At 37.1% G+C, this 16,817-nt stretch overlaps 1 protein-coding gene across 12 annotated transcripts in view; it reads left to right on the top strand.

Moving 5' to 3' along the window:
• The window catches only part of BCAS3 (BCAS3 microtubule associated cell migration factor), a 514,510-nt gene that overhangs the window by 256,712 nt on the left and 240,981 nt on the right, over nt 1-16,817 (top strand). For 11 of the 12 annotated variants that reach the window (XM_033091257.1, XM_033091254.1, XM_033091253.1 and 8 more), the window contains 3 exons: nt 1,148-1,248; nt 3,776-3,972; nt 8,998-9,095. In XM_033091257.1, coding sequence (XP_032947148.1) covers nt 1,148-1,248; nt 3,776-3,972; nt 8,998-9,095 — 396 coding nt within the window. Of the gene's footprint in view, nt 1-1,147; nt 1,249-3,775; nt 3,973-8,997; nt 9,096-14,425; nt 15,816-16,817 lie in introns of those variants that run through there. The other variant, XM_033091263.1, reaches the window with a different exon arrangement.

Genomic DNA, 16,817 nt, shown 5'->3' on the forward strand with positions numbered 1-16,817 from the left:
TTATAACTCTTTCCTGGAATATACATTAAGAAATTTAAATACATCCCTATCCTTTGATTTCATTTTTAGGAATGTAGCTTAAGGAAAATGCACATGTAGATGTATATACACGTATCTCTGGGTGGTGGAAATCATGAAATTATTTTGCTTCTTATTCTTTTCTATTTCTACCACATTTCTTCAATACTCACCTTTTTCGTCCTCCTTTTTCCCGCCTTGTATTTCTTTTCTCTATTTCCCCCCAGCACTTCACGGCTTTATTTCTCTTAGTATTAAAATGATGTATGGAGGTGGAGAGTATATGGGAAATCTGTATGTTCTGCTCAATTTTGTCGTGACTCTTAAGTTGTTCTTTAAAAATAAAGTCTATTTTATAAGAAAAATAAGCAAATAAATAGTATGGGACTTTAAAGAAGAGGCTAAGTTTTTATGGGGATCACACTTGGTTCACAGTAGGAACTCAATAAATGTTTGTTGAATCATTTTGTTGCTTTGACTAAGCAATATTCCTCTGCATAAGAAAGCAGGCTCTTTGTGTTTTAAGCCTATGTCCTACCACTGAAGAATCAGAGAAACTACTGAAATATCCAAGAAAATAAAATTTCTTTTGGATAAATGGAATGGTTCAGGAATTAAAATTGTTTTTAAATTAGAAATGCATTTTTATGCCTTCCATGTATATGAAAGATTCTTAAAGAATCTTATTTGACAGTTGTTTGAAAAATCCCTTCCTAAATTAAAGGAACTGCATCGAATTAAATATTTTTTTCTATTAATTGGAGGTGATTTAAATGTCCTAAATCCTGAAGGCTGGGAAGTACGCTGGTGCGTGTGTAATGGAATCGTCCCTGTTCCTTATGTACTGGTGCTGTTAAAGTGTAGTTAGTTGTTTATTTCTTATACAGTGAAATATGTTATGATTAAATTCCTGTAGATATTTTTTTAGTGTACTTTTAATTGCATATCTTTCTTACTCCTAAAAAAAGAATTCAGTCTTTCTTGTTCATTAGTTATTTGAATTGCCTTTGTTCATTAAATGTCATATTTTATCTTATAAATTACCCCAGTCTCCAGGATGGTTGTACCTGCATTCATTTTTCCACCACATGGATTAAAATTGTTTAAATATGTTTTCTTTTTCCTGTAGTGGTTCCCCCTGGAAGTCCTGGGCCCATGACTCGGCATGGGTCCTATGACAGTCTAGCTTCTGACCATAGTGGACAGGAAGATGAAGAATGGCTGTCTCAGGTAAAACTCTTGAAATGTTAGAGTGAAAAAAAACACACAAACAAATCCATTTTCTGTGTCTGTTCTTGGATTTTAAAAATTGTTTTCCCTAGCGGTAAATGGACAGAATTGGGAATTCTTTTTAGGATTGTAGTAATCAGTTGTCTTTCCATATTAAGAATTTCTCATCAATACTACTGCAGGAATATATACACCTTTATTTTATACACACACACACACATACACACACACACACACGCGTGTGTAGATTTGCTTTCATATAGGGGCATAAAATATGCACATCTTTTAAACAATCCATTTATATCCCTTAGGACCTTGGATTTTAGACGGACACTTTGAATTACAATAAGAATTGGCCTTATTAAAACAGTGAAAGTCATTGAACAATCTTTGGGATTTGTTTTGTGGAGCCAACGTTTTCTGAAGATTGGGCCCGTACTATGCTTAGGCAAGTTCAGCATTCTAATCTGCACAAGTCTTGGTTGCGCCCGATGGGGTTTCTTTTCCTCAACTCATGTCATGCTGCTTCCAGTGGTCTCTAGACCAGTCCTGCAACAGCTTCCACGGACCCTTCCTCCCCGTGCCAGGTGAAGCTGTCTTCATCTCCAGGGCTTTGAAATAAAAGATACTTGGGCAAATTTCAAAATGATGAGATTACACATGACTTCATTACAAATGCCGTTATGTCTGCCTCAAGTCTGACATCACTTGGTGAAGTTAATGACCTGTCTCAGATTACCAATCCAGAGGCTTTTCATCAGACAGGTGCCTCCGTGGAGGCGGGGTACAGTTTCATGGCTTTCTCAGGGAGGGTAGCCCGAAAAACTAAAGGGAGTCTGGACACTGGAGAACAAGATGGTTTCTAGGTGACACATTTCATCACACCTGACATACTCAGAGGAAGCTCCTTAAAGGAGGGCCAGTATGTCAGTTTTTGGCATATGGAGGCACATCCTTTCTTGAGGATATCACAGTAAAGTTTTATAAAAGAAGACTGGCAAAGAAACCACTGTCCTTCACTTCAACTTTTCAATTCAGAAAAGGGGTCATGTGTGCTGTCAGTGGGAAAGCACATACAATATGTTTGTGCTGCACACACCAGGACAGCGGATAGGAACATGTGGCCATCGCCTCAGTAAAATCGCACCGGCATCTGTTTACCTCTCGGCTGTGTGGCACGGATGGTTTTGAGCTTGAAACACACAGAAGGCTTTATCTGTGGCCTAATTTACATTGCTGAATACAACTCCCTTCATCAGAAATCGTTGTCCTAAATCGGAGTAGTTTTTTCCTTGTGATCAGTGGGAATGTGAAAATTGTTCCAAGACCAGACACTTTGGTGTTTTTTTTGTTTTGTTTTGTTTTGTTTTCCCTTTAGGACTTACAAACACAGGGCTGCTCTCTGTGAACCTTTTCCGTTATGTTTTGTTAAGAGTTCATCACCACAATCAGAGAAATGTGATTAAATATGAAAGAATTCAGGGCAAAAAGAAGGCACAAGGGAAGTCACTTCCATAAAGTATGTACACAGACATGGATGTAGCAATTACAGGACATTGAGAAATAGTCTTTCACCAACGGTTTGCATATTTAGTCACTTATTCACATTGTTCATTTGTAAAGTCAAATAATATATTTGTTTTCAGGTTTTACCCAGTGTCTTTTACTCTCTACTTTGTCTTTAGAATGTTTAATATAATATGGGCAAAGTTTCCTATCCCTTCCACAGAGCATGAAGCTCATAACGTATTATGTTTTTACTGTTTCGCAGCCCTTAGAATACCTGTGTCAATGTTCATGGTAGTTGACAAAACACTCTAAATTAGCAGTGGTATTTTTTTTTTTTAGCAGTGGTATTTTGAAGACAAATCTGGTTTGAGAGAAAATGTATAATACTCGCTTCATTTAAAAGTGAATTTGGGGGAATTTTGAGGGCAGTATAGTAAGTATTGTAATATTTAATTGTGGAAAGAACCTGGGCTTTGGGTGTTGAAAGTTATTTTTCAGATGTTTTCTTTTCCATGGCTAGTTCAAGAACAACATCAAGTTTGTCATGAGCTTGATCCTCAGTGAAGGAATTACTTTTAGTCTGTGGATTTATAGGTGTAGTGTTCAGTGCACGCCCACAGAGTGGTAAGTACTGTCTAGAATGAGTGGGAAGGGTAGTCCTTAGGGAGCCGAGGCTACTTGTATGAGGCAGGCAACTGGTCCTTTCATTGTCATGTGATTTTTGTGTAGTCTATGTGTGGGTTGTGTGTGTGTGTGCATTTACATGTATGTACACACACGCAATGGATTTTTTGTTTATTTTTGGGAAAACCTTCAGGAGGGATACAGTGAATGTCTATTTAGTGACTGTCTGTGATTATCATCGCTTTTTGATTGTGGTTGCCCTGTCCATCTCTCCACTTGCTTAAGATGGGCTTCTTGGAGGATGTGGGTATTCAGAGATGGGGTGGGGAGACTGTGACAGACTTTCAAACGGAGGTCATAACACATTTAAATCATAATTCCTAATCTGTTTCAGGTAGAAATCGTAACTCACACTGGACCCCACAGGCGGCTGTGGATGGGTCCACAGTTCCAGTTCAAAACCATCCATCCCTCAGGCCAAACCACAGTCATATCATCCAGTTCATCGGTGTTGCAGTCTCATGGTCCGAGTGATACTCCGCAGCCCCTTTTGGATTTTGATACAGATGATCTTGATCTCAATAGTCTCAGGTAAGAAATAAGAACTAGGGAATCCTTAGACCGGATTAATATGTGTATGTTCCTTTGTAATTCGCATCTTAGGTAATAATTCCGTTTCCCCTTTTGGCACAGTATCGTGTCGCAGACTATACGCACTGTGAGCCAGATTCATTATTGTCGCTGGGGGTCTTAGGTGGAATCTCATCGCATCCAATGAATATCTGTGTTTCAGATTGTGTTTCCCTGTATCTAATATTCAGTACACTGCTTAAAGCCATCTCACTTTGTGATATCGTACTCACATTTCTAACTGCTTAAAGTCTGATGATATCCTCCTTTCCTGATCTTTCTGATGTTTTATCTTTCAACTAAACTATATCTGTCCTAACCCTGTATAGTTCTTCTTTTAGGCTTTAAAAAGTTTTTGGATGAGAAAGTGTTGATACCGTGTTTCCCTGAAAATAACACCGGATTTTATATTAATTTTTGCTCCAAAAAGCACTTTCGGGCTTATGTTCAGGGGATGTCATCCTGAAAAATCATGCTAGGGCTTATTTTCCGGTTAGGTCTTATTTTCTGGGTATAAATTCACTTATAGTTTATCATCTATCTATGTTTTTTTCATCAGCTATGTTCTCTGATCCTCACTTGTATGATTCATAATGCATGGTTTACAAAGGAGTATGCGTTTCATTGTTAGGGTTTTTGTTGTGTGTTTTTTTTTTAATGCAACTGAGAACTTTTTGACTTTTGCAGTTCAGGTTTGCTTAGCAGTTCAGTTTGTGACACCAAGTTGGACATATTTGGGTACAGCAGACAATGAAGGGCTCAGTACAGTGCACTTTAATCTCCCTTTGCTTGTCTTCTCTTGAAAAAAAAGTTCTATAGTGTATCTTTATTTGAATCTAAAATAGCCCTCTGACCTTTTCCTTGCATCTCTTTTTAAAAATTGTGGGAAAATGCATTCCACTCAGATATGGAAATATGTTTTTATCTACCTCTTTATGAACATTGATAACAAATCTTTATATCAAAGCAAAAGCTGTTGCAGAGGCAAATTAGGCCTAGGTGTTTTTAAGAATCATTCCTATAATTGAACATGCCTCTTTTAATACCTTTTTTTTGTGATTTAGTGTTTTGTTTCATTTGCTTTGTGTTTTATTTCTTTCTTCCATACTTTTTTTTTTGTCTAGCATATTTTCTTCCCCTTTCCCCAAGAAATTTCCCCAAGATTTCACACAATAGTGACAATACAGTGGGTGATAGACCGATTTTCACTGGTAGCAATTGTAAAATATAGTCAAGTTTAAATAGTCAATCCATTTCCAGGGAATCAAGTTAAGTCAGTCCTCAACTTAAGTGATTCAGTGCATAGTCATTCATGTTTATAAGTCAGTCAGTTACTCGGATGTTAGTAATAAGGCATTTCAATTAGATGACCTTGAAGACTATGTTTATTCTCTTTACTGAACTACTCACAAGACTCTCCCCCTGCAACCCTTTTTTTTTCTGATGACTGTTACCTTCTATAAGACCCTGTCCCTTTTCCTTGGAGGACATCTCCAGCTCCTGTATATACAGCTCTGTTCCTTTGTTTTGTGACCTCCTCCAGTTTTTTTAGTTACTCTTTACTTCAGACATAGCCCTTCATCTAAGAGCTCTCTCTAACTTACTTCTTCAGACAATGCTACATTCCCGATATCCTTCCAGAATTTTCCTCAGGGACTTTCCTTTTTCTTATACTAAAGAGCTCCCACTATTTGTTATCTAAATGACTTTAAATTGTTTATGTTTGATTAGAATATTGTCCTGTTTATTGGACACATATAAACTTTAAAAATCTTTGTATTGGGTCACAGGTTTATACATTTCTTTGATTGTGCTTGTAATTTATATTTAAAAATGTGAACGTACAAGTATTTGATTAAGACCTGAGCCCCCATTAAAACACAATTTTGGTAGGAAATTCAGATTAGTCTCATATCATTTCAATTATAAGTGTCCTGTTTAGTACCATTTCTAGCCCAGCATCCAATTAGAAATCCAATTATTTATAGGCTCTTCTTACGTGTTACTGATGACTCTACCCTGTCTCCTCACCCCTGTTTCTTCTACATTTCTTTAGGCTAATGCACAATGGCACTTTAAATTGTGAAACCTTTGTTTAGATTTTTTTTGGCTCAACTGACACAGGACCCTGTCCTCTGCCCCATAATATATCACTAAGAATGATGTAGTGCTGTGGTAGCCTGCCTCCCTGTGTTCTAACCAATATGGAGAAAAGGCAGGTATAATGCTGACTGTCATATCCATAAGGGAACCAGGCATGGCTTAACCTTATAGTAGTTCCTTAATGTAAAAAAGGCCAATGAAATATTTATTAGTAGACCTGAGAAACAGATAATGTAAAATAGTCTGAGATACAAAGTCTAGTTTTGTATTCAAGACTAGCTCCTGAGACATCAGTTTTATTTATTTATTTATTTATATTCATCTAGTCAGGTAACACATCCATCAGCTCACATCCACCAACTCACATATATGGTGATTTTTTGGTAAAAACATTTAAGATCTATTCTCTTAGTTAATTTCAATTATACAATACAGTGTTATCAACTATAGTCGCCCTGTTATACATTATGGCTTCAGGTCTTATTCCTGTTGTTTTGTTTTAATTGATACATAATTCACATAACATAAAATTCACTGTACAGACTCAGTGCTTTTCAATATATTCAACATCCCTACTATCTAATTCCACAATACTTCCATTACCCCCTACCAGTTTTTGTCTTATTTTTATTTTTTTATTGTGGAAAAATTTCAAGCATATACAAGTAAACGTATGTAAAGTTAAAGAGAGTTAATAGAATAAACCCCCATGTATTTGTCACCTAGCTTCAATTATTGGCTAGTCTTGTTTCACCTATAGCTGTGTCCACACCTCATCTAAAACTCTGGATTATTCAGAGACTCCAATATAAATTGAATTAATAAGAGGAAATTTAGGGGTGGATGGATGGCTCAGTTGGTTAGAGCACGAGCCCTCAACAACAGGGTTGCCGGTTCGATTCCCACATGGGCCAGTGAGCTGCGCCCTCTACAACTAGGTTGAAACAAGGAGCTGCCGCTGAGCTTCCGGAGGGGCGGCCTGGTGGCTCAGTTGATTAGAGATGAGCTCTCAACAACAGGGTTGCTAGTTCAATTGCTGCATGGGATGGTGGGCTGTGCCTCCTGCAACTAAAGATTGTAAAATGGCGACAGGACTTGGAGCTGAGCTGCGCCCTCCACAACTAGATTGGAGGACAACGACTTAGAACTGCTGGGCCCTGGAAAAACACACTGTCCCCCAGTATTCCCCAATAAAATAAAATAAAAAAATTATTTGCAGAAACTTCAAACAAAATGTCCTCTTTCCTCACCGGCCCAAACTTGCTTAGGCCTACCCATTCGAGAACCATTAGGTTGGTGCAAAAGTAAGTGCAGTTTAAAAGGTTAAAAATAATCGCAAAAACCGCAGTTCCTTTTCCACCAACCTAATAATCAATCTCTGGGCTGATGGAATTACCATGACTGGTTTCCAAAACAACCTGGGGTGAGTGAATATTAGGTAGTATACCATATTGTGCACTATAGCAGTGATCAGTATTTGTATATCAACATTTCCTTCTTACAGTACTAGATCAAATGAGTTGTCCTTCACCTCTCTCCCATTTCTTTCTTTCATATAACAAATGCACATACCTTTAAACTGTCCTATCAACAACTACTCTTTTTCTGCTGTCCATAGTTGACATTCCAGGCTCTCATAATCTGTCCCATTGTGCTTCCTAATTTCTTATCTTCCACTAGTGTCCACTGTGAACTCTATGCTTCAGCCAAATCATACTCCTCAGGATGCCCTGCACTTGACACGTTCAGTTACAAACCCAGTGTTTCACTTGTTCTAGCTCTGTGCTTATAAGGCACTTGTTGCTCCTCTGCATACATACGTATCCTACTCCTGTACACAGATGCACTTCCTGTTACAGCTCCACAGAGTCTTCTCGATCTGCTGTGGACCATTCATTCACTTCTCCATTTCCTCATCCTGAGCTTTTAGGACCTACTTTATTCATTTTCACACGTTAGTTTTCTTTTGCATCCGTCCATGTGCTGTATCATATAGCCGCACATAGACCTTGTATTGCATGTTTTGTTTCTGCTTGTTCCTGGAATAGTACTGACACGTGATTAATATTCAGCAAATACTTATTGAATAAACGTTACCAAAACACGTGTATATATTGTTATAAGTTTTTATTCCTCTAAGTTTCTTGGGACTCTGAAGATCTTTTAGTCATGTAGATAATTTTAATGTTAATAATATTAATCTAATACAGCTGGAAATACTCTTGGCATTTATAGATTTAAGCAAATTGAAGTTGTATGTAGTAAATTGTAGTTTTGCTGAGATGCTAATTGATTCTTACATGCTAATTGGTAATTTTATGGCGGTAACTCAGATAGTAGTGATCCTAGCTAACCCCTGGCAGTCACGTCCCAACACAGCTTTGTTAAACTCTGCTTGCTGTCATATGTAAAGTAACTTTCATTGAGGATTTTAAGGGAGTTACTAAAAATTTTGTATCTAGAGTTGCTGCCTTTTATGGAAGGCATTACTCTAGTTATGGCACCGTTTCTCAATTAGAGGATTCTCAAAACTCTTTACGTTTGTCCCTTGGAACTGCCAAAGGTTTTGGTACAAAGTATTTTGTTTCTTCTCCCATTCTACTTAATTTATTTCTTTAAATTAATGTCAATTTTTCAATGCCTTACTTAAAATCTATTAAATAACATACAAAGAGAAACAGGGGTCGGAGTGTACAGAATGTTTGCTGTGCTTTTTGCCTTGTGCAAGAGTTAGGGACTGCAGCTCCCCTGTTTGTCTTATTTGAGAATGAATGTGTCTTTAATGGATTGGGCTATTCCAGCATTCCTGATTTAAGGTCTGTTGTAGCAAGCGACAGTTTCGATGCCAGTAACATATGTGAATTAAATTAAATTGCATTGCAGGATCCAGCCGGTCCGCTCTGACCCAGTCAGCATGCCAGGGTCGTCCCGTCCGGTCTCTGATCGAAGGGGAATTTCCACCGTGATTGATGCTGCCTCAGGTACAAAACCACCTCCAAAATGTTTATTGGGTAGTTCTGTGCATTTTTAATTTCTTTTCTTGCACAGAGTAAAACAGGATTTGTTTTTTTTTTTTCCGCCTTCGTTTTTTTGTTTGTTTAGTTTTGTTTGTGTGTGTGTGTGTGTGTTAAAACAGTATTGTGCCTATGTTTGTTGCTAAATAATGCCATGCATTTAAATATTGCTAAGGTTGGTGAATGATGTGGTGGAGTTGGCACTTGATTAAATGTAACGAACACAGTATTGAAGGCTACAGGGTTGATGACTGCTTTGCCTTTGATCTCTCAAATGTGGAGAAGCGACCTTGACAGAGAACGTAAATACAATATATGGATTCAATTTACTCAACCTGTTGAGTATCAAAGTGCCTGATCTGTGGAAGTAGAGTCCAAATGCTATGGCTTAAATGGTTTTATTATTGAAAGCATAAAGTTTAGAAATTCATTAACTTAACTCTAGTCTATCTATCACAGTTATTAACTTCCTATCCTTGGAGTCAAGCCATGAATATGTGTCATTAGTACCACGAAGTAGATCTCTGCCTTGGTAGGTGAGAGTTTCTACATTAATATTGTAAAAACTGTTTTCTGCCAGGTCTGCCAAATAATAGAACTGTTTGTAATAATTTTCTCATCTCTAAGTGCAGTGATAAGGAATATAAGGACAGTGATGCTTTAGATTATGGTACAGCTGTGAAGCATCTGAAGACAGCGTACAGCAGGGTTTCATCAAACAAAGTCTCTTACAAGTAGAATTATTAAATACTTGGCATTAGTCAAACAGTTGAGTCAGAGAGGATTTTAATCTATAGCAATTTCGAAATCCGTAGAGACTGCTGATTTGATTGAGGCTTAAACTGTGAAAGAAAATGGAAACAAACACAAAACTGATTTGTGAAGGTCACTTTTAAAAGACCAAAGCTTCTGTTTCTGATTCTGTCTCTGAATGGATTTTGAACTTGGAAAGCTAATGCCCTTTGTACATTTTCTTAGCCTTCTGATTTTTTGTTTTTGTCTGTGGATTGCGCCGTGTGTCTAATTAAGCTGTCCACATCCAGGGCTGTACCTTCATTTTTAATGTAGACGCCTACATAAGAGGACTCATACTTGTCCCTGTGCTTTAACTTGGCAACTATGGTTGTCGCCTGGACACAAGCGCAGAAATGTGTCAGGTCTCTATCCTTGCTTCCCTGCGTTGAATGAGATATTGAGAAAGGTGACGTAAACAATAGATCTTGATAGTTTCAATCTGAGAATGCCAACAGATCCTGCTCATCTGGAATTATCATTTACAATTGTAAGTCCTGGAAATGATGTATTTTAACCTGAAATATTTTATTCAAGATTACAGTAGTAGGCTTTGTTGGATTTTTTTTTAACATTCTTAAACTGCCATATTATTAATGTTTTAAGAGCCAGATGACTAGCTACCAGACAAGTGAAACGCATGTCACTAAAGCACGTACCGTGTGTGTGATTAAAAGTTGCCATAGTCAGCGCTGTAGTCCGGGGTGATACGCCATATTTATCACGCAGCACTGTCTTAGCTCTTTGTGACGGTATCTCCTGACACAGAGAGGAACGTCTGCAACCATAGTTTTGTTTAACTCTTAACTCTGTTGCAGAAGAGTTTTCAAGTTGATGTTTGCACTTGACTTATTTACATTTCCATCAGAGCCACATCATAGGAGTTTCCAGGATATTGTCCTACAGCTCTGAGCCTCTGCCTGAAAGCACCAGTCTTTTGTGTAGAGAAAGGACTCCTTGGTGACTAAGCGCTATTGTTATTTCTCTATGACTGTTTTCATTCCAGAAAACCATAATTCCCCTTCTGAAAGCCAGCCAGAGCAATGAGATGTGTGCTGCTTTCTCTAAATTTGAGCTAAAGAAACCCCATAGATGAGGAACTAGACTTTAAGACTATTTCTCTACCTCTCAAATGGTTTGGACCCCTTTTGTTCCACACATTAAATGAGTGAATGATGTTTTGTTGGGGAAACTCCCTCTGTTTTGTTTGATAGGATCACTGATGTAATAGACCTGGTTTTTTATTGATATTTAACATGGCAGAAGCTAAATGGTTTGGATTCTGTATGAAAAGACGTTTGTGGGAAAATTCTGTTCTAGATTCTTCTATGATAGAGTCTAGGACATGTATGTAATTGCTCCTGAACCAGGAAGTGCTTCTCTGATTATGGCCCAGGCATTGGTGTCAGCTGCATAGTATGAATATGCTCATTTGGATGGAGCTCAGAGATATGACCAGTGTGGCACCTTCTCTGATGAGGCTTCATTTCTTTGTCTTACATTCAAGCAATTTATACGACTAAATGTACTGTCTTTTTAATTGTCCCTGTGGCACATTTTATAGGTGTCCCTCTTATTTTAGTGACAACTCTTGCTCTGTCTAGACTAGCGGTGATATAATTATCTTCCATACAATTACTGTTCATGAGCCACAGCATTAAAAAATTTAATGTGATACAATTACATCTTTTGACAATTGTAGTACTTTTCAAAGAGACAGTATTTTATTTTAATCGTGGGTCTGCGTGGGTCTGCGTATGTTTTGGATATCTATGTATTAATCCGGCAATGTTATTCTGTTGCAATAAAAAGAGATCAGGAGAAAGTTGTGACACTTTTGCTAAGAAATGTTTTTTTCCCCCCACAATTTCTTGATTAGTATATCTGCTTCACTCCTTCACATAGAACACATTTCTTAAAATACATGTTTTTTATTTATTAACTTAAGTGATTTAGGCACAGCGTAATTCTATGCCTTGAGATACCTGTGAACCAGCCTCTCACTGTCTCTGTATAAATCTCAGATCTATAATTGCTTTATAAGCAGGTGTTATTCCCATAACATGTTTCATCTGATCTTTGGTGATCCAGAAGATACTATTTTACTTAAGATTTTGAATTTAGGTAATTGTGAGATGTTCCTTTCTTTACTAAGGAGAAGACCATTCTGGAAATGGACTTTATGGGATTTCACCCTTACGCACAAGCTACCCAGTAATCATGGAATTCGAAGGAACTGCTTCATTTTTCCTGTGTCTAATGGACATCAGTGTCTCTGAAATATAGACAGTGTTTCTAGGCCAAGCACTGCATGGATTGCTTACCTTTGTTTTGCCCTATGTACATTCCGTTTAGTCAGGCATCTAAGACTTTCTTCCCATTGTTTGTCCTTTATAACGCGTGTCCTTCTTTTGATAAAGGTGTAGGACCTCTGAAGAGAAAACAGAAGATAGCTGTCAGTGTCCTGTTCAAACTTTGTTTCCCACTTTGATGACTGATGCTCTTGTTCCAAGACTCGTAGGCAGTGCCTGTTGGATAACTTCATAACAACTCTAGTTACTTTTGAGTCACCCACACAAAGAACCTAGAACGATCTGGTTTATCCTATGTTTGTCCTGGTTTGTAGTTTGACTAGGGAAATTGATGTTTACCAAGAAAGAACTCAAAACAACTGAGACTTAAAGACAAACTTAGGCCTGGCTCATCTGAAGAGCAGACATCTTTTGTCAAACTCTACTAAAGTAAACATTTTATAGAGAAAAGTGTTATTGGAAGTGGTGAGAGCAGCATTTATGTGCATTCCTGAGGAAGGTGACAGCAGGAGAAGGAAAATATGACAGATGAGTAAAACGAGTTTTTATCCTTTGGAGCAGGCTTTGATACATAAGGTGTTGAGTGTGTTACATCAAGCATTTGTTGCATCAAGCAATAAATAGGGACAAAGTTACCGACCTGGTCTTTATTGTTATTCTTGACTCTAGAGAAGTACTATTTTTATTGTACAATTGAAGTAATCTAAATAATTTCTAAGAAATTAATTAATTCAGGAGACAATTTTTCAGCACCCAGTTTTTCCCAGTATCAAAATAATTTGTTTATTGAAGAAAATTATACACTTAAAAATCCAAACTGGTTTGATTTGATTGATTTTATGATACTCATTTGTGCCTGCTTTGTGTTTTTGGCATTCAGTGCATCAGAGCTTTAAAAAAACAATACTTATTATTAGAGAATTACTACAGGGTAGGCAACAAGGAGATCATTTGAGTAGTCAAATCTCTGCTGGAAGGACATTCTGACAGAGGCATACTTTTACCTTACAGAGATTTTTCTGATGCACTAAGGGAAGAATATCCTTAACGATTATATTTCACTGTATCTACAGTTGCCATTCCAATCTGAGGCAGACTTAGTCACTGTATCTTTTTTTATGGTCATTAAATGGATTGGGGTGACACTGGTTAGTGAAATTATATAGGTTTCAAGTGTGCAATTCTATAATACGTCATCTATATATTACATGTGTGTTCGCCACCCAGAGTCAGCTCTCCTTCCATCACCATGTATTCGACCCGTTTTATCCTCTTCTATCACCTCCCCCCCTTACTCTGTGGTAATCACTAAACTGTTGTTTGTATCTATGAGTTTTTGTTTGTTTGTCTGTCTTGTTTATTTGTTGCTTTCAGTTTTATATGCCACATAGGAGTAAGTCACTGTATCTTAAAGCCATCAGAGATAGGAGATATTGGTGTAAGAAGCAAGGAGATATGTAAGAAACCATTCAGTTTACCACAGTGAGGCCACTTAGCTCCATGATTTTAAAACTATAGCTGAGTGACAGAAACCATGACATTATAATCATGGTCTTAAACTTTTGCTGAAACCTTCCACAAGTCATATCTAACTACCTATCCATTCTTCTGCATCTGGAAAACGAATTTAAGGTTTCCTGTGCCAAAAATTGTTCCACCTTTTTAGGGCAGGGATGTGTTCAAATTATTGCCTAAAATAATTCCCAGATACAAAGTTCTTTAGCAATCTGTCTTGGAATAAATGATGTGGTTTTCATTTAGTAGAGCTCCAAATAGTCTTTGTGATTATAAGGTGTCGAAAACTGCAGGCATTCTTGTACCTTGGGTATTTACAGCCTATGCGGGATCAGTAAGAGGATTATGGATGAGGGTGGAATTAAAAGAAGGCTTAGTCCTGACCTGTGAACAGTCCCTCAGAGGAGAAAAAGGAGGTCAGTAATTTTACTTTGACACTGTTTGTACTTGAAACAGTAAATATTCAAACTCAGATATTAAGATTGGCTTTTTTTTTTTAAAGAAATGAGGATGTTTGTGCATTATTTCAACTCTAATGAATATCTACTGTCTGTGTAGAATCAAAAATTAGAGATTAAGAACATAGGGGAAGACCTGATTTGCCCATCAGGAATGCCCTGAGCCACATCTCTCTCCTGATTTAAATATTCCTCTCATTCTTCTCTCTAATATTTATAGGATGTTAGAAGATGAAATTCAAGTTAACAATGTGGAAAAATTTAGCTCAGCACAATTAAGAAACAAATGATTGCCCCACTTGAAGATGAAGAAACTGTAAACAGAAGTAGAAGAAGCTGTTGGGAAAGTTTTTTTCTGATGACACATTTCTTGGAATAAATCTTTGTGTCAACTAAAACCTTGCCTTGGCTTTCTGTATTGCAAGCACCAAGTTCTTGACACGACTTTAAGTCTTTCCTAAGCATTTTGAGAAGGAATTGCTGGAATTCTCCCTACTGTTGATATACCAGGGTACCACATGGGACTTTTTGGCCAAAAGACTCAACGTCTCCTTTTCTGTACCTTTATTACTACATTTTTCATACAAGGCTGGCCTGTTTATGTAGTCTGTTGCCTGAGACTGTGGTGGCAGAGGGACAATATTGGGGGCAGTATTAGCGTTTGTTTAAGTCTGAACCAGGAATTCCATTTGTCTTAGTGACATTAGTGTCAAACTGTTAGTGCCATACTATTTTAAATTGTGTCCAAGAGCCTGAGAGGCTTATGCTTATAGGTGTCATCTATAAACTTAGAAACAAACAAAAGAGCCTCTTTTCCTTGACTGTGGAAGCCCAGTGAGCAATTAAAAAGCAGCCTGGGACCTCACCCGGGCAACTAGTCAGAGCCAGAGCTCATGATATTCCCCTGGATATTGTTGAAAACTGTCAGAGAAAAAGCTAAAGCAAATAATCAAAGTGAAAATAATTATACCCAGGAAAAGTCTTGTTTTGGGCGCTAAGTGTAGTGGAAAGAATAGTAACTTTTGAACCTTTGATTCTTGTCTCTGCTCTGCTCTACCTGCTTGGCAAATTGCTTTAAAATCCAAGGCTTTCTACCATAAGATGAGGGAATCGAAGTAGGTTATTTCCAGATTCCCTTCCAAGCTTGAAAAATTAGTGAGTTTGTACTTTGGATCACTTTTGAAGAATTTTTTTTTAAAGTAGGGTCTAATTTACATATTGCAAAATTGCATGTATCTTAAGCATACAGCTTGTTGAATTTTTACACCCACAAAATCATGAGTGGTGATCAAAAGTAGAGTATCTCCGTCTTTCAAGAACGTTCCCTTATGACCCTGCCAGGTAATACTACCTTTGACCTCGAGATTACCACTCTGACTTTCATCATCAAAGATTAGCTATATCTATATTGAATTTAATGTAAATGGTATCATTCTGTACCTATCCTTTTGTGTCTAACTTCTTTTACTAAATGTTTTTGAGATTCATCCAGGTGTTATATATATGTCACCAGTTCGTTTTTTTTTTTTTTTTTTTTAATTGCAGTGTAGTGTGACTATAACACAGTTTATGTATCCATTATCCTGTTTTTTTTCGTTTGGGCCTTACCACGAATAAAGATGCTATAAACTTTCCTGTACAAGTCTGGTTTTTTTTTGGCATATGCATTTATGTGTTTTGGGCATATACCTAGGACTAGAATTGTTATCTCACAAGGTAGACATGTGCTTAGCCTAGAAGTATTCCAAAACGACTGTACTGTTTTTCATTCTTCACAGCAATGTATGAACCATTCTAGGGAAGATAAACTGTGCTTTTAATTTGCTTTTCTCTGATGAATACTGATATTGAGCACCTTGAATATACTTACTGGTCACTTGGATGTTTTCTTTTGTAATGAACTTACGAAGTCTTTCACCATTTTTTTATTGGGTCTGTTGTCTTCATTGAATTTCAGGGGTTCTTTAAGGATTATGGATGTAGGTCTTTTGTCATATATTTTGCAAATATTTCCTTTCAGTTTATTACCTTTTCACTTCCTTAGTGGTATCTTCGACAGCAGTTGTCCCATTTTTCCATTGTTTTTTCATTTTATGTTTAGCACAAAAATATTTCCCTTTCTCAGTGTCTTGAAGTGATGCTTTTCTTTAGTAATTGTATGGTTTTGGCCTTTGTATTTAGGTCTGTGATCCTTTTCGGATTATTTTTTGTTATGATAGGAGGCAAGGATCTGTTTAGCTTCTTTCACACAGATACCCAGTTGCCCAAGCACTATTTATCAAAAAGATAGGACTTTTCCCCAATGAATTTCATTGATGGCTTTTTAAAACATCATATTTTTTCCTGGATTCTCTATTCTGTGCCATTGATAAATATACGTAAGTTTTGTAAGTTTAGTAAGTTTTAAAATCCAACAGTTTCCTGTCTCTCCTTTTGTTTTTTATGTATATCTTGTCTATTCTAGCTTCTTTACATTTCCATGCACGTTTACATGTACACATGAGTACATATCAGTGGTTCATGGTGTGGCCCATGAACCTCTGAGAGTCCCCAAGACACTTTCAAGAGACCTGTGAGTGAAAACTGCTTTTAATAATATGAAGTCATTATTT

Source organism: Rhinolophus ferrumequinum, chromosome 21 (genome assembly GCF_004115265.2).
Source record: "Rhinolophus ferrumequinum isolate MPI-CBG mRhiFer1 chromosome 21, mRhiFer1_v1.p, whole genome shotgun sequence".
Taxonomy (NCBI): domain Eukaryota; kingdom Metazoa; phylum Chordata; class Mammalia; order Chiroptera; family Rhinolophidae; genus Rhinolophus; species Rhinolophus ferrumequinum.